General features: G+C 42.6%; 1 protein-coding gene across 3 annotated transcripts; it reads left to right on the forward strand.

Moving 5' to 3' along the window:
* The first annotated feature begins 1,083 nt into the window (after window positions 1-1,083).
* GPR160 (G protein-coupled receptor 160) lies at window positions 1,084-16,869 on the forward strand. 3 transcript variants are annotated; one of them, XM_063441038.1, is made up of 3 exons: window positions 1,084-1,148; window positions 2,758-2,876; window positions 15,779-16,869. In XM_063441038.1, the coding sequence occupies exon 3, from the start codon at window positions 15,881-15,883 to the stop codon at window positions 16,865-16,867; it is 987 nt and encodes a 328-aa protein (XP_063297108.1). In that variant the 5' UTR covers window positions 1,084-1,148; window positions 2,758-2,876; window positions 15,779-15,880; the 3' UTR covers window positions 16,868-16,869. The 3 variants fall into 3 exon arrangements, with proteins under 3 accessions (XP_063297108.1, XP_063297109.1, XP_063297110.1); XM_063441039.1 differs by having other exon boundaries at window positions 1,126-1,204; XM_063441040.1 differs by lacking the exon at window positions 1,084-1,148 and adding an exon at window positions 1,248-1,307.
* The last annotated feature ends 6,832 nt before the right edge of the window (window positions 16,870-23,701 follow it).

Genomic DNA, 23,701 nt, shown 5'->3' on the forward strand with positions numbered 1-23,701 from the left:
CAGTGTTTCTGGGACAGTGTGTGGTAGTGTGTGTATGGGGCAGTGTGTGTAGTGTGTGTATGGGGGCAGTGTTTCTGGGGCAGTGTGTGGTAGTGTGTTTATGGGGGGTAAGGAGGGTAGGGAGGCTTTTTTTTTTTTTAATTTAATTAAAAATAATATATTCATGTCCCCCCTCCCTTCTTACCTTTACTGGGAGGAGGGGGGACATTTCTTAGTCCCTGGTGGTCCGGTGGGGAATCCCTGGTGGTCCCAGTGGTGGTAAGATGAACTCAAACCCAGCTACAAGGCTAGAGTTCATCTTGCGAGATTTGGAGCGTTGCCGTGGTTACCGCGGCAACGCTCCAAATCTCGCGAGAGGAGGACCCGGAGGAGCTGCAGGCTGAGCTCCCGGGTCCTCTCTCCCTCCCCTGCCGGCTGCCAGCACAGTGCCTGCGGACCGGGGAGGGAGAACTCTGATCTCCCCTCCGGTCCGCAGGCACTTTGCAGGGCTGCCACTTGGGCAATGCCAGCCCTGCATTAGCCGGCAGGGGAGAATCTCGGGGGGGGGGGCAATTGCCCCGTTGCCCCCCCTCTGGATCCGCCACTGATAGGAGAATATAAATATAAATGGGGAAAAAATGCTTGTGTTTTCATTTGTGGCATATCTACCAAACCATGATTTGTTTTGGGGCAGTGAGGGGCAGCTGTAAATCTAGTGCTGCCCTATAATATGTAGTATTTAACTACTGGATGAAAAACGATTAATTAATGAAAGCATTTGAATACTAGATACTACAGGGCAGCTCTTTTCATGGACTGCAAATCAGCATGGAAAAAGTGATTGTTTTCCAGCGAAACATGATGTATCCCCTCTCATAATATTGTAAAGCGCTACGGAATCTGTTGGCGCTATATAAATGGCAATAATAATAATAATAATAATAAATCTGGGAACCCTTGTACTTGGTGACTGTTCTTGGAATGTTGCAGTTATTATGAGAGGAGGAGGAGGAAGCTGTGTTCAGGAGTAAAGTTTCTCATTGTGGGTGGAATTCCAGGTGTGTCTATAAGCTGTGTTTTTGACACTCACAAGCTCCCAAACCAGTATTTATCTATAGCCCAGGTGGCCGCCCCACCCAGGGGAGGGCCATTCACGCTGCTAACACGGTGTGAGTATTGAGAAGCTCTGTTTTCCTTATGTCCTCAGAGGTCGGAGTGCAAAGAGGTCGGTGATTTACCATTGGAAAAGCGGCTTGTACTGGAGATTGAATGCTAAAACCATCTGGGATGACATGTTGAATACAGCTGGGCAGGGAATGACATGCAAGGTGCATTTGGGGCTGAGAGGGCATACCCACAGGTATCTTGGGCTAGTATTGTGTGGGTCCAGATAGGAATTCGGTAGGGCTGTTTGCAGGGACTGGGTTCGGTAAGTCCGATTCGGGATGTCTGTCATGGGAGAGGGATGGTAACTCGGAAAGCTGCTTGTTTGGTCAGTTAGGACAGGTCCGGGCTGATGGCGCTGTACGCGCAACGTGCTGGTTAGCAACAGGTAGAGAGCTGGTGCAGAGGGGTAAGTCTTAGAGCTGGGTACAGGCTGCGTGTGGACATGTTATCAGCAGCTAAGGACCAGCAACGCTACTGGATAGAGGGAGAGCGGGACAAACACAGGGTGAGCACTTTGAGCTGCCCTTCCTCCCTGTGGGGTACAGGGTGAGCACTTCGAGCTGCCCTTCCTCCCTGTGGGGTAAAGGGTGAGCACTTTGAGCTGCACTTCCTCCCTGTGGGGTACAGGGTGAGCACTTTGAGCTGCACTTCCTCCCTGTGGGGTACAGGGTGAGCACTTCGAGCTGACCTTCCTCCCTGTGGGGTACAGGGTGAGCACTTCGAGCTGCCCTTCCTCCCTGCGGGGTACAGGGTGAGCACTTTGAGCTGCACTTCCTCCCTGTGGGGTACAGGGTGGGCACTTTGAGCTGCCCTTCCTCCCTGTGGGGTACAGGGTGAGCACTTTGAGCTGCACTTCCTCCCTGTGGGGTACAGGGTGAGCACTTTGAGCTGCACTTCCTCCCTGTGGGGTACAGGGTGAGCACTTTGAGCTGCACTTCCTCCCTGTGGGGTACAGGGTGAGCACTTTGAGCTGCACTTCCTCCCTGTGGGGTACAGGGTGAGCACTTTGAGCTGCACTTCCTCCCTGTGGGGTACAGGGTGAGCACTTTGAGCTGCACTTCCTCCCTGTGGGGTACAGGGTGAGCACTTCGAGCTGCACTTCCTCCCTGTGGGGTACAGGGTGAGCACTTCGAGCTGACCTTCCTCCCTGTGGGGTACAGGGTGAGCACTTCGAGCTGACCTTCCTCCCTGTGGGGTACAGGGTGGGCACTTGAGTTGCCCTTTCTGCAGGGTTCATGCTGTTAATTGGTGTTTTTTTTACTTGGCAAATAAAGGCACAGCCATACATCGTCTACTCTTAGTGTAAGCAGGAATTATTTTTCAGATCTAGCAAACTGTTACACAAATATTAAGACAATCCAGAGTATTGGGTATACCTATTATTTCTATAGATTTCTATGTAAATTAATTCAAACCAAACCTGTTCTATAGATCCACAGCTACTTTCCAGCCAATACTGATATTAAAAGCAGAGCACTCCCTTTGCCTTTAAGTGTGTTGTTAAAACCTGAACAGTCTCACTGTATTTCCTGATTGTTGCCTCTGTGCTGACTGTGTACACCTTCTCCTATGGTTTGTTGTGTTAATTCATTATTGCATTCTTCTTACCAGGAATTATGCTTTGACTTTTATTCTAAGAACTGTTTACAGACATCACTTGGCTTAATATGTGGATTTGAATGGGGACAGACCTTTTAGAAATGGAAGCAGGCATTATTCTGATACCTCTGGTAAGTAATGAATTGGAATGAAACCCAGTAAAGCAGTACAATAAGACTCTTACCAGGTTTTTTGTGTTTTTTTGTGCAAACACTGCAACCTTCCAGGTATCTGGCTCCAGTCCAGTGTTTTGATGAGCCTGTATGTCTCTCTGCTTTTGTCTGATATCTAATATTGTGAATTGGTACTCATACAGCTTGGTATATATCCAGTGGTGTCAATCTAGATTGAGTGGGTGAAGATGTAAGGCATAAAATTAAGAAATATTTAATTAGATTTTAAGATTTTTGTGGCTGCCTAATTAGGGTTGCCTTGTGCACAGTGTTTTCCAAACACAATTGGAATTTTCGTGCTGAGGGACAGTACAGGAAAACTGCTGCCCTGTAATGAATAATTTGATTAATACTGATGTCCGCAGAGGGGGTCCCTCTCAGGTGGGATTAGGGAATGTTCTAGGGGCAGGATTTATGGGTAGGATTAAGGGTTTTGATTATAGATGGGATTAAGGATTGAATTGGAGGCAAGATTAAGGTAAAAGGTGTACATGTGGGGTATCATTGTAATTGTGAACAGTAGCAGAATACAAATATGTTGTTTTGCAGTGGTGGGTCATGTGTGGTCTGTTATTTTTCCCAAAATTAATAAAGGTGTAGGGGAAAAAATACACACAAAAAATAGATATTTTGACCTAGTTATGGTAAAATGAAGTGTCAAAATGCTCTTAGTTAAATAGCCTGAAATGTATTATCTATAAATATATATTTTTGTGTAGCAGTTTTGGATTATGTGACTACTATAAGTTGTAGTCGCAGCATGTCAAATTTTGCAAAGTTGTATTTATTTTAATTTTTTAAAGGGACACTATAGTCACCCAGACCACTTCAGCTCAATGGAGTGGTCTGGGTACCAGGTCCCTCTAGGGTTAACGCTGCCTGCTGTCAACATAGCAGTTTCAGAGAAACTGCTATGTTTACATTTGGGGTTAAGCCAGCCTCTAGTGGCTGTTTTCCGGACAGCCACTAGAGGTGCATCTGCGACGCTAGAGGCATATTATGCCTCCATCACGCAGAGCGTCCATAGAAAAGCATTGAAAAATGCTTTCCTATGGACACTTTGAATGCACATTCCGCTCCGCTGACGTCAGATGGGGGAGCTGACGTCGGCTGGGGAGGAGAGGTAACGGAGCCCGGCGGTGGAAGAAGGTGAGTAACTGAAGGGGTTTTAACCCCTTCAGCACCACGGGAGGGGCACCCTCAGGGTACTATAGTGTCAGGAAAACCGATTTGTTTTCCTGACACTATAGTCACCTGAACAACTTTAGCTTAATGAAGCAGTTTTGGTGTATAGAACATGCCCCTGCAGCCTCACTGCTCAATCCTCTGCCATTTAGGAGATAAATCCCTTTGTTTATGAACCCTAGAGAGAGGAAAAGAATGTGTAGTATACCTGTATGGGGATATGGGAACGTGTAGGAGGTATTGTGAGTATAAATACCAATGGAGACTAGAGATACCAATCAGAGATAATGATTGAAAAATAAAAAAGACTTTATTGAAAAAATATATATATGTTCAAAATTGCCAAACAACTTGGCAATCACCCAGAGTGTCACACACTAGCTAAATATAGTGGGGGAAAAAACTAAAATAAATAAAGTAGAATGAATTAAAAGAAAGGGGCTTGATAACTGAAGATTCTGAAGTTGCACTCCAATTTGTGTCTGTGAAGCACACGTCTGTGCTACAGAAAAAAATAAAAAAAATAAACGTGACGTATTGGGGGAGGAAAAAGATAAGATGCCTTGAAAAAGTATGGAAGATTGCAGAACCTGTGTGTATACAATTAGAGAAATTGCCTCAGTAGACAAAGAGCCTTGATACAGAGTCTGCAAACAGCAGGCTTAATAAGTTGGCATATGTGTTTAGGATGTAACAGTTCATCAGTAAATGTTGCCAATATTTAGCACTGTCTGTTCGCTGTGTGTGTAGACTTGCAGCAAAATCTCAGTAAAAACACCAAGCACTGTGAGGCTATCGCAATTCCCAATGAGATAAAATTTACGCAGAGACAGTACACCAATACGTATTGCCAATTATGCAGTCCGTTCGTTAAATATACAGACTAGTAATGGATTATTGTGAACCGCAGAGTAAGAAAGGCTGTCACTTTACCCCATTAGAATAATACTGGATAGTGTGACATGGTGTATGTGGTCTCTTTGTAAACATAGGAACATTAGATCGATAGCCAAAGTTCTAGATGTGACCTGGATGTAGAACTGAGAAGATTGCTGCCAAAACACAGGATGCAAAAAAAGCCACACATATACTGGATATTCACAGAATGCCTTTGAGGGCACCTAAATCCAACCCCACTTAGTAAGATGTATAGAAAGAATGGAGTGCAAGCGTAGAAACGATGATTAGCTGGGTACGATAAGCCACATAGAAGTTTCCCTTGACGCGTGCGTTTCACCCGACCAGGCTCGTCAGAAGGTGGGGGGGGGGGGATGGAGAAGTGTTTTTTTGTTTTTTTTTTAATCACTTTTTTTTACTATTTTATTCCTATTTAATATTGTATTATGTACAAATATAGGGTATCAAAAGAAAGGAACACTATGGGATGGGGGAGGCAAAGGAACACTGAGACAGGGGAGGGGGGGTGGAAAGGAACACTATGGGACAGGAGGGGAGGGGAGGGGGTGGAATGGAACACTATGGGACGGGAGGGGAGGGGGTGGAATGGAACACTATGGGAGGGGAGGGGGTGGAATGGAACACTATGGGAGGGGAGGGGGTGGAATGGAACACTATGGGGGAGGGGAGGGGAGGGGAGGGGGGAAAGGAACACTATGGGGGAGGGGAGGGGAGGGGGGAAAGGAACACTATGGGGGAGGGGTGGAAAGGAACACTATGGGGGAGGGGTGGAAAGGAACACTATGGGGGAAATGAAACTATATGAGTGTGTATGTATGTATGCAAAAAATGGCTGGCACTCACGGTGTCTCATGTAGTTAAAATATCAAATCTTTATTGAAGTATATCCATAAAAAAAAAAATCGTTTCAGCACTCGTCCAGGGCTTTCCTCAGGATCAATAATAAAGCACATAATTAAAAACACTGTAAGTGGGTGTTTCTATTCAAGGAAATGCTTGGCCACGGGTTTATCAGTCCGGCTATCCCTAAACGTTGTCCTTATGCTAGATCGCATAAAGGAGTTTTAGTCTTACCAATGTAAACTAAGCCACGGGGGCACGATAGGTTATACAGTTGCAAGAAATAGTATGTGAACCCTTTGGAATGATATGGATTTCTGCACAAATTGGTCATAAAATGTGATCTGATCATCATCTAAGTCACAACAATAGACAATCAGTCTGCTTAAACTAATAACACACAAAGAATGAAATGTTGCCATGTTTTTATTGAACACACCATGTAAACATTCACAGAGCAGGTGGAAAAGGTATGTGAACCCCTAGACTAATGACATCTTCAAGAGCTAATTGGAGTGAGATGTCAGCCAACTGGAGTCCAATCAATGAGATGAGATTGGAGGTGTTGGTTACAGCTGCCCTGCCCTATAAAAAACACACACCAGTTCTGGGTTTGCTTTTCACAAGAAGCATTGCCTGATGTGAATGATGCCTCGCACGAAAGAGCTCTCAGAAGACCTACGATTAAGAATTGTTGACTTGCATAAAGCTGGAAAGGGTTATAAAAGTATCTCTAAAAGCCTTTCTGTTCATCAGTCCACGGTAAGACAAATTGTCTATAAATGGAGAAAGTTCAGCACTGCTGCTCCTCTCCCTAGGGGTGGCCATCCTGTAAAGATGACTGCAAGAGCACAGCGCAGACTGCTCAATGAGGTGAAGAAGAATCCTAGAGTGTCAGCTAAAGACTTACAAAAGTCACTGGCAAATGCTAACATCCCTGTTAGCAAATCTACAATACCTAAAACACTAAACAAGAATGGATTTCATGGGAGGATACCACAGAGGAAGCCACTGCTGTCCAAACAAAACATTGCTGCACGTTTACAGTTTGCACAAGAGCACCTGGATGTTCCACAGCAGTACTGGTAAAATATTCTGTGGACAGATGAAACCAAAGTTGAGTTGTTTGGAAGAAACACACAACACTATTTGTGGCGATTAAGAGGCACAGCACACCAACATCAAAACCTCATCCCAACTGTGAAGTATGGTGGTGGGGGCATCATGGTTTGGGGCTGCGTCAGGGTCTGGACGGATTGCCATCATGGAAGGAAAAATGAATTCCCAAGTGTGACTGTACATACCTTTACTCCGTCAAGCATTCCCTTCTTCCCATAAAATAATATTCCTAATAATCCACAGGAATAAATATTGCCGGTGTCGCCAAATAATCCACACATGAGCCAAAGCTTAATGCTGGAACCGAACTTTACTGCAAGTAACAGGTATTCAAGCCACAGTTTGTTATGCCCTGCTCCCATGCAGGGGAGGGACACACACGTTATCTACAGTAGCCAATAAAACAGAGGTTACAGCCCACACAAAATCCTCCCCTCTGCCTGTGATTCAATTATCTTATACAATAGAAGACGCAATTATCACAAGCAGGAAAAATACAGTTTTTACAGTATATTCATAACTTCTAAAATATACATCACATTCACATAAATTATATATTCACAATCAATCCATTCAGGGGAACAACATATCAAAAAATGGCATGAATCAGACCAGGGGTTCAGAAGTTAGTAAAGTATCTTTTGGGGCCTGGCTGGCAGCATGGCTATCTGGCCCAAACCGGTTTTACAGAGCCCTCTATCCTGGAGACAATGGGGAAAATAATCCAATTATATCCAGGGATAGAGGCAGACTCCATTGAGCACGTTACCAGTAAAACACAAAAGGATACAAAAATACATAACTCCTATCATACTGAATTGAACGGGCCAAATCTCCCAGGGTCCATAGTCACAGGGCAAGAGGCAGGCAAGCAGTCCTCTCCAGGCACAAGTGGCGAAGGGCACTTCGTCACAGTAATAAATCCATGAATAAAGTAGCAGGGAGGGAAAGTACCGAATGAATGGAGGGGGATTCTTCACACCAAGTTTATCAAGACATTTTGCAGGAGATCTTAAGGCCATCTGTCTACCAGCTGAAGCTCGACAGAAGATGGGTGTTGCAACAGGACAATGACCCAAAGCATAGAAGTAAATCAACAACAGAATGGCTTAAACAGAAGAAAATACGCCTTCTGAAGTGGCCCAGTCAGAGCCCTGACCTCAACCCGATTGAGATGCTGTAGCATGACCTCAAGAAAGCGATTCACACCAGACATCCCAAGAATATTGCTGAACTGAAACAGTTCTGTAAAGAGGAATGGTCAAGAATTACTCCTGACCGTTGTGCACGTCTGATCTGCAACTACAGGAAACGTTTGGTTGAAGTTATTGCTGCCAAAGGAGGTTCAACCAGTTATTAATTCCAAGGGTTCACATACTTTTCCCACCTGCACTGTGAATGTTTACATGGTTTGTTCAATAAAAACATGGCAACATTTCATTCTTTGTGTGTTATTAGTTTAAGCAAACTGTGATTGTCTATTGTTGTGACTTAGATTTGTGCAGAAATCCATATCATTCCAAAGGGTTCAAATACTTTTTCTTGCAACTGTATATGACGTGGGACGTCTTGCATGTAATGGTATGTCGAATATAATAGATTTTGTTGTTATGTGGATGATTAAAAATGTGAGATGAAACCATGTGTCCACATGTGACACATCCAAGACATCTAACACAACCTCGTACCTGTGTCTTCTTATCCTGTTCAAAGCTTTTCACTAGGTCCGTGTTTACTAGCAGGTCACGTAAATTCTTGTTTCGGCAAAAAAATAAATCATAGGAGTTTCCTTAACCCCTTAAGGACACATGACATGACATGACAGTGACAGTTTGGTCCTTAAGGGGTTAAAAACGATACCGTTCCCAAAGTGTTTATCTTGTTCAAGGAAACGCGTATGATTTGTTTTCGACGGAACAAAAGTTTAATTTTGATATGTTTTTGACATTTTTTAAAAAAAATCATATATATTCAAATAAATAAATCAATCAAGTGGCCAAGTCCTTTTTAAATATATTAAGTTATTTATATTTCTTTCATGGTTTATGCTGACTTAAAATAGCCTAAGTACCATAACTAGTACAGCCCTTGCAGTGGATACTGTGTCAGGAATCTCCTGACCCACAGTAAGTAATCATAGTTGAATGGTTTGACACTTATCTTTGTCAACTGACACTCTTAGTCAATGAATATTAGTCCAAATATGGTCAAAATATTTACTACTGACGAGGAAGATCCCATTTCACAATTAGTGTATGCAAATGAGGGCCAAGTTGGAGGTGCCCAAGGATAACGGGTTGGTGTCAAAATATTTGGAATGGGACTCCTGGCAACATTACTTCTTTAGTGAACTGTTGTGGCTATGGCACCAAACTGGTCTTGAACCCAGTGGGTTTGAGGCTGAACTTGAACCCATTTAGTCAAACCTGATTCAGAGACCTGAAAGTGCCTGTCCGACAGTTCCCATCCACTATTATGATACTTACAGGGACATTATAGTCACCAGAGCAACTACAGCTTAATGTAAACACTGTTTTCTCAGAAAAAAGGCAATGTTGACATTACAGCCTAGGGATACCTCCCCTGGCCACTTCTCAGTTGGCTATTAGAGGTGCTTCCTGGGTCACTACTGCATAGTGTGCAGCACTGCCACTCAGTGTCTCCACCCTCTGCATGGAGATATTGAACTTTCCTCGTAGAAATGCATTTCTATGAGGGGATGCTGATTGGTCAGGGTGGCATTTGGCTCCACCCCCCAGCCCTCCTCCTTGGCTGAGACAAATGTTGTCTCTACTTCCTTTTTTCAAATAAAAAAGAGATTATCAAAATTGACAATCTCAGCCAATCCAATGCTTTCCTGTTGTGATTGGCTGAGATAATCATTTCTGATGATGTCAGCCAAGGAGGCAGACCAGGGGCACAGTTGGCACCAGCAGACTGGAATAAAGGTAAGACTTTACTATATTTTTAGGGGGGGCCAGGGGGGCTAGATAGTGTTTTTAACATTGTAGGGTCAGGAATACATGTTTATGTTCCTGACCCTGTAGGGTTCCTTTTAGAGGATGTGTAGAGATTAATGGCATAAACTACCCAAATCCAGGTGTGCAAAGCTTGTTACGTCATAGTTGAAGCATCTATGAAAGCAATTACAGCCTATGTAACGAGTTAAGGGTCTGAATACTTTTGTCAACGTGACATTTCAGTTTTCTTTTTAATGTATTTGCAAAGTTGAAAAAAAAACTAGTTTTTTTGCTTTGTCATTATGGAACATTGGTGCATTGACGATGTGAAAAAAAAAATACAATTTAGGAAATTGTACCATAAGGCTGCAACATTAAAAATATGAAAAAATTGAAGGGGTCTGAATACGTTCTTAAAGCATGTATATGGTCATCCTTTCAGCCATGGAGTCCATACTGTGTGCTAAGATACTGGTTCATGCTGTTGTTCTCTCTCGCCTCGACTACTGCAATCCCCTTCTCACCGGTCTTACATGTTCCCAGCTTGCACCGCTGCAATCTATAATGAATGCGGCTTCGAGGCTTATTTTCCTGTCCGGTCGCACCTCCCACGCCTCCACGCTCTGTCAGTCCCTGCATTGGCTTCCAGTTAGATATAGGGCCCAATTAAAAATTCTGGCGCTTGCTTCCAAATCCCTACATAATGCTGCTCCAACGTACCTATCCTCCCTCATACACAAGTATGTCCCGTCGAGACCCCTGCGCTCATCCCAAGACCTACGCCTTTCCTCTGCCCGGATCCCCACCTCTGACGCTCGCCTTCAAGACTTTTCTAGGGCTGCACCTATTCTGTGGAACTCCCTTCACTCCTCAATTAGACTTTCACCCAGTCTCCATTCCTTAAAAAAATCTTTGAAAACTCACTTCTTCATTAAAGCGTATCAATTAAACTGTCATCCCCCACCCCATGACTCCTTTCCTGCAACTGTCAAAAATGACCTACCAAGCACTCAATAAACCCTTCTCTAACAAACTATTTAATTCCCCTACTTTAACCCTTTGTGTCACTATACCCCACTCCCTCTAGCATGTAAGCTCATCGAGCAGGGCCCTCAACCCCCTCTGTTCTTGTACGTCCAGTGGTCTGATCTCAATTATGTGTCTGTTAGTCCACCCATTGTACAGCGCTACGGAATTTGTCAGCGCTATATAAATAATAAAATAATAATATATGACACGTGATATTTAAATAGTGACTCCCCATTCATAAAACTAGCTTGAAAAGAAACCAACCTTTTTCAAGCGGGTCTTTTGAATGAGGAGTCATTGATTAGCTGAGAGCGTCAGGTGACTGCCCTTATCAATCCGAGGCGCCAGTGCCCAATTCTTAAAGAATTTTCCGGTTTCCAAATTTAAAAAAAACATAAGGACAGAGGCATAGATTAAGCGCTGGAATAAAGAACAGCTTAACCCTATAACGTGAGCCAGCACCAGGGACCTCCTGGCAGTATAACAACTTCATTTAAACTTAAAATTTACACACATCCTCCTTTCCGAAAGCAAATAAGAACAAATTAATTACGTATTTAACATAGAAATTGTATTCTTGGAACATGTTTTTAATTTTTGCTCATCACTGCACCCTTTTTTTTCTTTTTTTTTGGTTGACATTTTCTCTTAGGGCACAGAACACTCTTCTAGCAGCAGAGTTAGTAATGGAACAACTTCTAGCACTGAGGAGGAAGGACAAACTGTTAATTAAGTTAGCAATAATTAAAATGAAACCGTCTCGGGAAAAATCCATTGTCGCAGTCATTCAGACTGCGCATTGCAATCTAACAATAATGGTCGCCGAGTGCGGAGTTATCGTGTGACTGCTCTTCTATTGTTCTTGCAAGTATTGTGTGAGCCATTTCCTGTACACGGATAGTCTTAATTTTATCAAGCACAACTGCACACAATAACGGCAGTCTTCGTTTTAACGCACACTTCGGTTATACAATTATCCGGATGCCTGTTGCATATTTTTTTTTGTTTTGTTTTGTTTTTTTTGTTTTGTTTTTTTTGTTTTTTTAAATCCATATATCGTGACTCGACTGTGTCTATAAACTAAATTCTAATAAGAAAAAATTACGAAAAATGTTTGAGGAATGTCACACCACCCCACTAACACCTTTGCATCTGGGATTTGCCTTGACACTTGCAGTGGTTTTACATTTATTTTATTTATTTTTTATTTTTAAATGTGTACATAATGGTTTGGCGATACAGCACAGATAAATGTTGTTTTTATGTTTTAGTTACATACTGTAGTATGCAGTCTCACACAAGCTATGGGAGTGTGAGCAGAGGGCTGATGTGTTCTTTCACTACAAGTCCAGTGCTCAGGCTATTGAGAATATCACGTGTTTGTGACACTTCATGGGAAATTACAGCTGTCTAGTTTCTGATTAGAAAATAAAAATCTTCTACCTAGGATAGTTCCCATGTTTTGTGACCTCAATCCGTACCTTAAAGTAAGAAAGCTTAAACAGATTGCATCTTTTTACACAACTTAATTGTTTCGTTTCTTTCTTTTTTTTAATAGTTCTTTAACCCCTTAAGGACCAAACTTCTGGAATGAAAGGGAATCATGACATGTCACACATGTCATGTGTCCTTAAGGGGTTAAATTGCCTCACTTTGTCATGTAAAGGGGTTAAAGGAACACGTAACTTGTATTTCTGTCCCTGTAGTGTTAAAAACACTATCCTGCCCCCCCCCCTAAATATATATATCCTGCCCCTCCCCCCCCCGCCCTCCTAAATATAGTAAAATCTTTATTCCAGTCTGCTGGTGCTGGCTCTGCCCCTGATCTGCACTGCCCAGGAAGCACCTCTAGCAGCCATCTGAAGAGTTGCCAGTGGAGTGATCACTAGACTGTAATGTAAACACTGCATTTTCTCTGAAAAGACAGTGTTTACTGCAAAAAAGCCTGCAGGGACTGACTATACTCACTAGAACCAGGGCCGGACTGGGATAAAAATTCGGCCCGGGCATTTTTTTATCACAGCGGCCCACTAAGAAGGGGCGGTGCAGAGAGGGCGTGTTTTGTCGTCACTAACGACAAACACACCCCCTTCTCAAAGTGCAGGCCAGGGCAGACCATGCGCAGAGCTCTGCTAAAGAGCTCTAGCATGAGAAAAAAGCCCTGTATTTGTTCTGCACAGTGCAAGCAAATTTAATAACATGCTTGCACTGTGTTTCCTTGCAACTTGTCTCTGGTGTCTCTATAAATGGATACCAGGAGACAAAAATGCCAGGAAAGAGTATCGTGCTGTGTTTGGAGCCTGCTTGTGGGATTGTGTGTGTGTGTGTGTGTATAGAGTGAGCTGATTGTGGTGTGGTATTGTGTAATAAGGTCGGTTTTAGTCGTGTTGTGTTTGTGGTGTAATGTAATGCATATGTGGCTAGGGTCTGTAAAGAATGTGTGTATAGGGGATGTAGCAAGTGTGTGCATACAGGCTATAGTGTGTGTGTGTGTATATGTGATGTAGTGTTTGTAGAGAGTGTGTGTTTAGGGGTGTAGTATGTGTTTGCTTACAAGGAATCTAGTGTGTGTGTATAGGGTATCCAGAGTGTGTATGTCAGGAATGTAGTGTGTGTGTGCGTGTGTGTATATATATATATATTTGGAAGTATTGTGTATGTGTGTGTTGGGGAGGTTCGGTGTGTATGTGAGGGGTGCAGTATGTGTGTATGATGGATGCTGAGTGTGATGTGTGTGAGTCCTGAGTGTGATGTGTGTGAGAGTGCTGAGTGTGATAGTGCTGTGGATGATGTGTGTGAGTGCTGAGGGTGATGTGTGTGAGAGTGCTGTGTGTGAGAGTGCCGAGTGTGATAGTGCTGTGGATGATGTGCGTGAGTGCTGAGTGTGATGTGTGTGTGAGTCCTAAATGTGATGAGTGTGATAGTGCTGTGGATGATGTGTGTGAGTGCTGAGTGTGATGGGTGTGAGAGTGTTGTGTGTGAAAGTGCTGTGATGGGTGTGAGACTGCTGTGTGTGTGATGGGTGTGAGAGTGCTGTGTGTGTGATGGGAGTGAGAGTGCTGTGTGTGTGATGGGAGTGAGAGTGCTGTGTGTGTGATGGGAGTGAGAGTGCTGTGTGTGTGATGGGAGTGAGAGTGCTGTGTGTGTGATGGGAGTGAGAGTGCTGTGTGTGTGATGGGAGTGAGAGTGCTGTGTGTGTGATGGGAGTGAGAGTGCTGTGTGTGTGATGGGAGTGAGAGTGCTGTGTGTGTGATGGGAGTGAGAGTGCTGTGTGTGTGATGGGAGTGAGAGTGCTGTGTGTGTGTGATGGGAGTGAGAGTGCTGTGTGTGTGTGATGGGAGTGAGAGTGCTGTGTGTGTGTGATGGGAGTGAGAGTGCTGTGTGTGTGTGATGGGAGTGAGAGTGCTGTGTGTGTGTGATGGGAGTGAGAGTGCTGTGTGTGTGTGATGGGAGTGAGAGTGCTGTGTGTGTGTGATGGGAGTGAGAGTGCTGTGTGTGAGTGATGGGAGTGAGAGTGCTGTGTGTGAGTGATGGGAGTGAGAGTGCTGTGTGTGTGTGATGGGAGTGAGAGTGCTGTGTGTGTGTGATGGGAGTGAGAGTGCTGTGTGTGTGTGATGGGAGTGAGAGTGCTGTGTGTGTGTGATGGGAGTGAGAGTGCTGTGTGTGAATGTTAGAAGGGATTGAGTGTTGGGGGGGGTAAAATAAATAAAAAAGTATGCATTATGTCCCCCCCTCCCTTCTTACCTTTAGCCTGGGAGGGGGGGACCGGCATGCTGGTGAGTGGGTGGGGGGGACCGGCACTCCGACACCATCCCTGGTGGTCCAGTGGTGAGTGAACTCTAGCCTGAGGGCTAGAGTTCACTCTCGCGAGATCCGGTCGTTGCCATGGCAACGCGCCGGATCTCGCGAGAGGAACCCGGCGGAGCTGCAAGATAGAGCTCCGCCGGGTCCTCTACCTCCCTCCCCAGCCGCAGGTCTCTCCAAGGGGGCCGGTGAGGGAGATCTATGATCTCCTCACCGGCCCTTCATTGAAAACAGCGGGGCCGGCGCTCGGATAGTGCCGGCCCTGCATAGACCGGCAGGGGAGATCCTGGGACCTTCCCCTGCCGGCCTCGGCCCATGGCCACCGCGGCCCACCGGGCATTTGCCCGGTGTGCCCGATGGCCAGTCCGGGCCTGACTAGAACAAATACATTAAGCTGTAGTTGTAGTTTAATATCACACTTTTTGTCTTCTAAGGTTATTCACTAAAGTAAGCTTTCACAGTGAATTTAACATTTATCTTCAAAATAGCCTAAATGGCAAAATTCTGTCGGCTATGCTTTTTTTTTTTTTTTTGACTACTCTGGCCTTAAATTTAAAATTCAGTCAAGTGTCTGTGCGCTTCTTACATTTTCATGTTCTTCTTCGTTTGCAGATTCTGAAGAATTTTGCTCAGACCTAGCGTTTTCTGCTTGTTTCCAAGCTTTTAAAGAGTTTATTCACTTAAAAAGATTTTGTAGAATAGACAAGCGAACTTGAAATGCTAGACCAAAATCACATCACAGAATTGGGTAAATTCTATAAATGTGAATAAAATATTTTTGCCTGAAATCAACAATTTCCTCATAATATTTCCAGAGCTGCTGAATTGGTGAATATTCCCTTCAATATAGTATACACTTCTTGGGTGGGAAAATATAATTTTGTATAAAATCAGAAGTAAAATATGAGCTGAAAGTAATAAAGTACATTTTAAGATTTCCTCCAATGAGTATATCTCAGAAAATAATTGAGAAATCCTAACATATTCTCTTTGTGAATTTTCCAGGAAGAAGACCCCTCTCCGGGAAATGTTTGCATTCAATGATTGCAAATCACGTCGGTTTTTGTAGGTCATTATCAGAAGAACTCGTCTGACTCGGATATAACAATGGATGATAATGACCAGGCAGAGACCTTTGAGCGTTTTGAGCCAAGCTGTATTCTAATCCTGATTATAACTGGCAAAATTATAATGAACATCTTTATTTCCGGAGCAAAACGAAGAAGCGTCAGTCCGAGCTTCATGGGATATTTTTGTCTGTCCCTAGCTTTTACAGATTTTGCTCTTTTGATTTCAGTCTTCAGCATTCACTATTTTCAGGATTTTGCGATATGGGGTGTTAGGTTCACAACTTACCATATATGTCTGCTGACGCAGATTATATCCCATACATATGGTATCTTACACTATCCTGTTTTTGTAGCAAGTGGACTGGATTATTACTTGACTATTGTAAAGTCTGTACATCTTTCAAGGTTTTGCAGTGGATTTCTCTATTGTGCAGTTGTTCTGCTCCTGTGGACTTTGGCTTTTTTGTATACCCTCAATATCCCGGCTGGCTTGGCAGAATGGAATGCTGGAGTAATATCCCACCAATGCACTTTTTACATCAGCAGACAAAGTTTTTATCTATCAGCTGCCATAGTCGTTACGGTTTTCATGGTTCTTGTAATCTGCTGTTTTGAGGTTGTGGCATTAATAAGAACAATGAAACTAACTACCTATTGTGATAAAACTGTGATTCTGTTTTCATACGGAAATGAGTGGCCAATACGAAGCACTAGATGTCTCCTGACTTCTTTTCTATTTTCATTTCTGGGGACGTGGGCGCCATTTCTTCTCATTCAAATCATCATTATTTTCTCATGTGCCCATATCCCGGGATACATGGATATGAATGTTGCATGGCTGTATTTCATGAACAGCTTTCTAGTGGGAGTGTCTTATAGTCTTGAGTATCCCAATATTCCAATAATAGAGCGGAAGCTTAATGTGGATCCTTTTATAGACTGGAAATACTGCGTTTATCCATTTTATACAGAGGACAGCCAAATAACTGCATTAAAGGAAATGCCTCTGGAAGTTGTGATTTAATATATATATATATTTTCATTTTGATATGTGTATTTTTCTTGCATACTTGCACATTTTGAAAGGTTTATTTTGTTTTGTTTGTCTTTGTTCTGTTTTTTTAACTTGACCTTGTTACTAAGAGCCATAATTGTACCGGTTTTAGTGGTTTTCCTGGACCAAAGTCTATCTAAATTTTCATTAATTTATGAACAAGTAGTAAAAAGCTGTCCTTGATATAAATGTCTTCTATAGACCCTTATTTGTAGTTCTTGGAGAATATACATTAATGCAGTGACATTGACTGTTCTGTCAGCACCTGTAATATAAATTAAACTCCACAACTCGATCCAATGCAGATTGTCATTTTTGTATTTTTGCTAAATTTCATATTAAAATAAAAAATAAACATCCCAGTGAGGTGGCCTTGTGTGTTTGTGTTTTAGTTTTTTTTTTTTTTTTTACCTGTGCCTTCTCTCCTCTTTTTAAGTGAGCTATACAATAAACACAGGAGTATGGGTGAGGTAAGCCTCGAAGGGGAGCAGTAAGTATGCTGGTAATCCAGTAATTCAAAATTTTGGAAAGCAATTAATAAGTAGGAAAAATGGTTATTATAGCTGGTCTTACAAAACATGGCTTGCACAGTATTGGTGAGATGTGACCCAGGCAGGCTTATATTTTATACAACTCCCATAATTCCCTGGCCGCTCTAGCCTTGATGAAAATGAAGGGAGTTGTAGATAATCATCTAGGAATGACGGTTTTACACTTGTATACAGATTAGCGAGCCAGCATGGTCACCTTGGAGATGAGCACAATATTAATCAAATGAGACTACAAATACAGGAACACCATGATGAGCCACAAGCTTTTCAATGAATAAGGTTCCACTGTTACATTTTCAAAAGATAGATTTGTTTGGGTGCAAATTAATGATGTGTGCACAAGTCTACTATATTACCTTTGTGTAATTCTATGGTGGATTAGATTTGCTCAAACATCTCAAGGTTGTCCAAAAAGGGGAAAATTGGTCCTACGTTCTTACAGGAGATGCGCAAAAGTGAATCCCCAAACTCAAGTGTTATTAGTAATACTTCGACTTAGCTTTATAGCATAATTGTAAATTAGATTATTTCATGTAGTATCATTGTCTGAATTAAGAGCAAATTTGATATACTCGGTCAGTAAAATGTAGGACTTTTTTTTTTTTTTTTATATATATAATATACAAAATTGTAGGACATGTATAACCCATGTTTTCTTAAATGTCTGGTTTATAATGTTAAATATAATTTATTTATAGATTTAAAACAAATGTTGCACCAGCATTTCTTATTGTTGTGCCAGCTGTTTGCAACAATAAGAAATGTGATGATCCCTTTGTTACCTAGAGGTAATAGTAAGTCATCAAGTCACAGAGGGCTATAAAGAATGCATGCACTTTACAGAGACAAGCTGACCGTTTCGCTGGATCAGATGGTCAAAGGATTATCAAGATTGACTAGGAAAGGAGGAAAATGAGATTTATTTGGAAATATATATATCCTGTATTATTATTATGATATTTATATAGCGCCATCAAATTCTGCAGCGCTTTACAATGGGTGGGCGAACAGACATGTAGTTGTAACCAGACAAGTTGGACACACAGGAACAGAGGGGTTGAGGGCCCTGCTCAATGAAGTTAAGGATAGTAATGACACAAAAAGTTAAGGATAGTATTAGACTAGTGACAGTTGCAGAAGAGGAATCAGTCAGGAGCTATTAACAGTTTGATACGCTTTTATGAAGAAGTGGGTTTTTAATGATTTTTTTTGAAGGAGTGGAGACTGGGCAGCTAACGGAGGAGGGAGGCAAGTTCCACAGGAAAGGTGCGGCTCTCGAGAAATCTTGAAGGCGTGCATCAGAGGTGGGAGTACGGACAGTATATAGACATAAGTCTTCAGCATCGTAAGGGCCTAGACGGGACATACTTGTGTATAAGGGAGGATAGATAGGTGGGAGCAGCATTATGTAGAGATTTGAAAGCAAGAACCAGAATTTTAAATTGAGCTCTATATTTTATAGGAACCCAATGTAGGGACTGACAGAAGGGTGAGGCATGGGAGGTGTGGGCGGACAGGAAGATGAGCCTCTTTGCCACATTCATTATGAACTGTAACGGCGCAAGTTGGGAGCTTGTAAGACCACTGAGAAGCGGATTACAGTAGTCAAGACGAGAAAGGACCGTGGAATGGACCAACACCTTAGTCGCATCTGGCGTTAAGTAGGAGCGGATGCACGCAATGTTTTGAGATGAAAATGACAGGATTTGGCGATAGATTGAACATGAGGCTTGAAGGAGAGGTCAGAGTCAAAGAGAACACCTAGGCAGCGAGCCTGCGAACACCTAGGCAGTGAGCTGATGGTAGCACCGTTGACTTGGAGGGAGACAGACACAGGAGTAACAACACTTAAGGGAGGAAAGTCCAGAATATCAGTTTTGGTCAAGTTTAGTTTAAGTAAGTGGGCAGTCATCCAGTTAGAAATAGCAGAGAGGCACGGGGAGAGAACAGGAGAGTACAGGTAGATTTGCATGTCATCTGCATAGAAATGATATTGGAAGCCAAAGGAGCTAATGAGTTTACCAAGGGAGGCAGTATAGATGGAGAACAGGAGGGGACCAAGGACTGAACCTTGGGGGACACCAACAGAGAGGAATTGGGGAGAAGAAGCAGAGCCAGAGAAAGAAACACTGAAAGAGCGCTGGGAGAGGTAGGAGGAGCACCAGGAGAGAGCAATATATTGTAGACCGATATTGCGGAGGATGAGAAGAAGCTGTTGATGATCAACAGTGTCAAAAGCCACAGACAGGTCAAGGAGAATTAGGATAGAGTAGTGACCACGAGATTTTGCAGTGAGTAGATCATTGGATACTTTGGTCAGTGCCGTTTCCACAGAGTGGTTAGCATGGAAACCAGACTGAAGCAGGTCTAGCAGAGAGTTGGACTCGAGGAAGTCTGTCAATCTCGCATACACAATTCTTTCAAGGATCTTGGATGCAAAAGGCAGTAGCGAGATAGGACGATAGTTGGATGGGGAGTTGGGTTCAAGATTGGGCTTCTTTAAAATTGGGGTTACAGTTGCATGTTTGAAGGGCGATGGAAATATACCAGAGGGGAGAGAGCGATTTAAGAATTTTAGTGAGAGGTGGAAAAAGAGAAGAAGACAAAGTACGAATGAGATGCAAGGGAATTGGATCTAGGGAGCAGGTGGTGGGGCGGGAGGACTGGAGCAGAAACCTATTCCAATGTAGCGAGTACGAATGAACATAGAACAGCAGAGGGAATGAAGTTAGGGGAAGTATTGTAAGAGGAAGAAGAAAGATGAGAGATCTCTTCTCTGATTGTAGAGATCTTGTCAGTGAGTTGCAAAGTCTGAGGCGGTCAAGTTAGTAGGTGGAGGAGGAACATCAGGGCGAAGAAAGAGAGTTAAATGAATGAAATAGTCATTTGGTTTGCAGGAGAGTGTGGTTATGAGGCTATTGAAGTAATTAACTTTTGCAGAGGAAAGAGCCAAGCTGTATGAGCTCAGCATAAATTTATAGTGGAGAAAGTCAGATGCACAGTGAGACTTTCTCCAACAGCATATATATTATAGATCTGTCCCAGTCTTCCTTGACTGGTGCTCGGCTGCACAATTTATACTATGAAGTATAAAGCCAGCTCTCAAGGTCTTGTCGAGTAGAGAATAGTTTAATCAAAATAAAGATCCAATTGTCAACGTTTCAGTTGTGCAAAGAACTTTTCTCAGGACACAATATTAAACAAAGTAATCAAACTACTATACATAGGAAAAAACAAACCTACCTTACCCAAATCACCTGTATTGGAGCGTTTGAGACCCCTCCATGCGCCTGCGTGCCATGCAGAGGTCCCCACCAATGATCTAATAACGTTCGGTGCTCGGGACCCTGTTACCATGGTGATATGTATACAAATATTGCGTAAGCGGCCACAGTACCCAATCGTGATTGAAAAGCCTTACAATTACTCGCTGAGTATAAGTGACAAGTAGAGGAGTTATAGTGAAAAGTATGATACAAGATCGTAATGATCACCCAGTGGTGCATGTAACGGTGGGAGGAAGTGATATAACCTTGATTGGGCATTAAGAGTCAGTGTAAAAGGGACACTGGGCACCAATACAAATTGAATGCATTTGATAGATTTTGACCTCAATATGTTTTGATATATATTTTTTGCGTGCTCGTATCTTTATATATTTTGTTTTAAAAAAAAAAAGTAAATGTTTTGCAGAATGCTTCATTATAAGCCTGTCTCTTTAGCCAAGCCCACTCATGCCAGAAAGACCTCTCCGCCATTGACACTACTGAGTGATCTGAGCTACAAAGCAACCTGCGTTAGAAGGAGAGTACACCTGGGGAGACCTATAGTACGGATATTATTATTTATATAGCGCCATCACATTCCGTAGCGCTGTACAATGGGTGGACTAACAGACATGTAATTGTAACCAGACAACTGGACGTACAGGAAGAGAGAGGTGGAGGGCCCTGCTCAATGAGCTTACATTCTAATCTAAAGGATCACTACATACATTTTATAGTTTCTCTGGTTGGCCGCAGCAAGGCTTTGAATTAAAAGCAGGTCACTCCGAGCTGTTTGGGCTGAGGCTGTGTGTATACATGGTATACGGATGTATTTCTGGCATTAGAGGGTGTAACTTGGGTGGCAACATATTTTTATATCACACTGTAAATGTTATTGCTAGTGTATACTAACTTGCAGTGGTTGATTACAGTGTATATAGGTGAAGGGTAGGTAGATGAATTGTGTCAAACGTTGTACAGATGGGAATAGTGAATCAGATTTTTCTTTGTAGCCATTCTTATCTCTTTAGTAAAGCTTTTTAATTTTCTTGGAATTGTCTTGGAATTGTCTCTTTACACCAGTCTGCCCTGTCTCTCATCCTATGGCTGGTTTTCTATAATCTATTTCACCTCCGCATTCTGTAACTCTTCCACACACATTTTGATTCCACTCCTCCCCCCCCCCCATTTTTTTTTTTATGTATTACCTAGAAATCTGTCCTGTCTTCTGACACATTGTATTATTATCTTGCTTCCATTTTGGAGGTGATCATGTGTGAGCTAAAAAAAACGGTACAAGCATTTGCACTAATGTATGGCGCTTGCCAAATACATTTAACCCAAGTCTTCAGTTAGTTCTGGACACTCAAATAGAGCAGAAGAGCCATGCACTTTGGGGTGGTCTAGAGGGATTTCATTCTAGATCAAAGTGTCACTTCTTCAGCCCTAGGTGACTTTAATCTCTGAGATAAAAGGCATCTGATCCACTGTGGAGTTTTGCTACATTAGTGTGGGCTACAGTGACTGAATCAAAATATGAGATCCACGTGTGTGAGATGGATATTCTATTTCACTAAAGCTTCTTTTAAAATGTAATATTAAAGGGACACTGTAGTCACCAAAACAACTTTTAGCTTAATGAAGCAGTTTCTGCTTGATTAAAGATAAATTGGTGGTGCCTTCCTAAAGCCATAAATCCACCTGTAAATCAGCTCATACTGGGACCTGTGCCTTCAAAACATTTGAGACCGACTGAGTATGTCTTGTCAATAATGATAATATGGTACCACTTAAAAGAGCCTCCACCCCCCCACTGGGCAAAATCTGTGCAGAAATGAAAAAGGACTAAGGCCCTACTCAAAGTCAGCTTCTTTAGAGGTTTCATAGGAGTCTGAGAGCAATGGCTCGATCAGGTCAGATCGGCCCAATCCAAGCTATTGCTTGGTTACGTACTGTAACTGAGGATCTGCTGAGTGGTATCTATTTGAGCACATGGCCAAATACCTGGACTTAGGAGTGTGTAAATAGCTTGATAAGGCCACACACAAAAAAGCTAATATCCTTGACCCTAACATATAAATGTTTGAGATGGTGGAGTCTATATTGTCTAATGGTACCCCCTTTGACATACACTATCTCAGGGTTTGGATGTAATGATCAATCTGCCTAATAATTAACACACCTTTTGCGACTGAAAGACACAAGTTTATCTTGCTACAGATATTACCATAACTGGTAAATCGGGACACGTCGGAATGTGATCTGCAAGAGAAAGGTCTTCAGTATGGAGATAAGTTCGTTAAGGAGCTTGGTTCCTAGGTGAGCATATTTATATAACTGGAGGGTTTTTAGTATTACTCCAATGGCCATTAGATGTAATCCCACCTGCCACGTCAAGGCAAACCTCGTAGGTGGGTTCTACACTAACAATTCACCTTGCTTCCTTCTGCTGTAAAAAAAAATAAAAAATCATCTGTAATCAGACAGAGAGGGGTATTTTTCTAAACCGCTACATACTTATTAACCTTTAATAGGGAACACATGGGGTGGGCGGCAGCATTGTAACATGGCTGTGTGATACAAAAGCAAATACAAACACACAAAAATAAGTCCTGCGCTCAGACTCCCGCTACTCCTGGGTGGCAGCAATGACCATAGTACACATCAGCCCCAATACATATAATAAAAATGATCGCAAATTGCATATCCTATGCATATTTAGATAACTGGAAGTTTTTAGTATCACTCCACTGGCCGTTAGATGTAAACCCACCTGCCACGTCAAGGCAAACCAATGCTCAAGATTTACCTGTCAGAGCACTCTGGTTGGCTTAAGCAAGTCAAATTGCACAGTGTGGGAAGGCTTTATAAGACTTTCCCTGCCCTGCAAAGCTGAGCCCACGCCATTGAAGATGTTTCTTATCGGCGTGATTAAAAAAAACAAACAAAAAAAAAAAAACATTTTAACGATCGTGTCTTTCTGGATT

Source organism: Pelobates fuscus, chromosome 2, assembly GCF_036172605.1.
Source record: "Pelobates fuscus isolate aPelFus1 chromosome 2, aPelFus1.pri, whole genome shotgun sequence".
Lineage (NCBI taxonomy): Eukaryota > Metazoa > Chordata > Amphibia > Anura > Pelobatidae > Pelobates > Pelobates fuscus.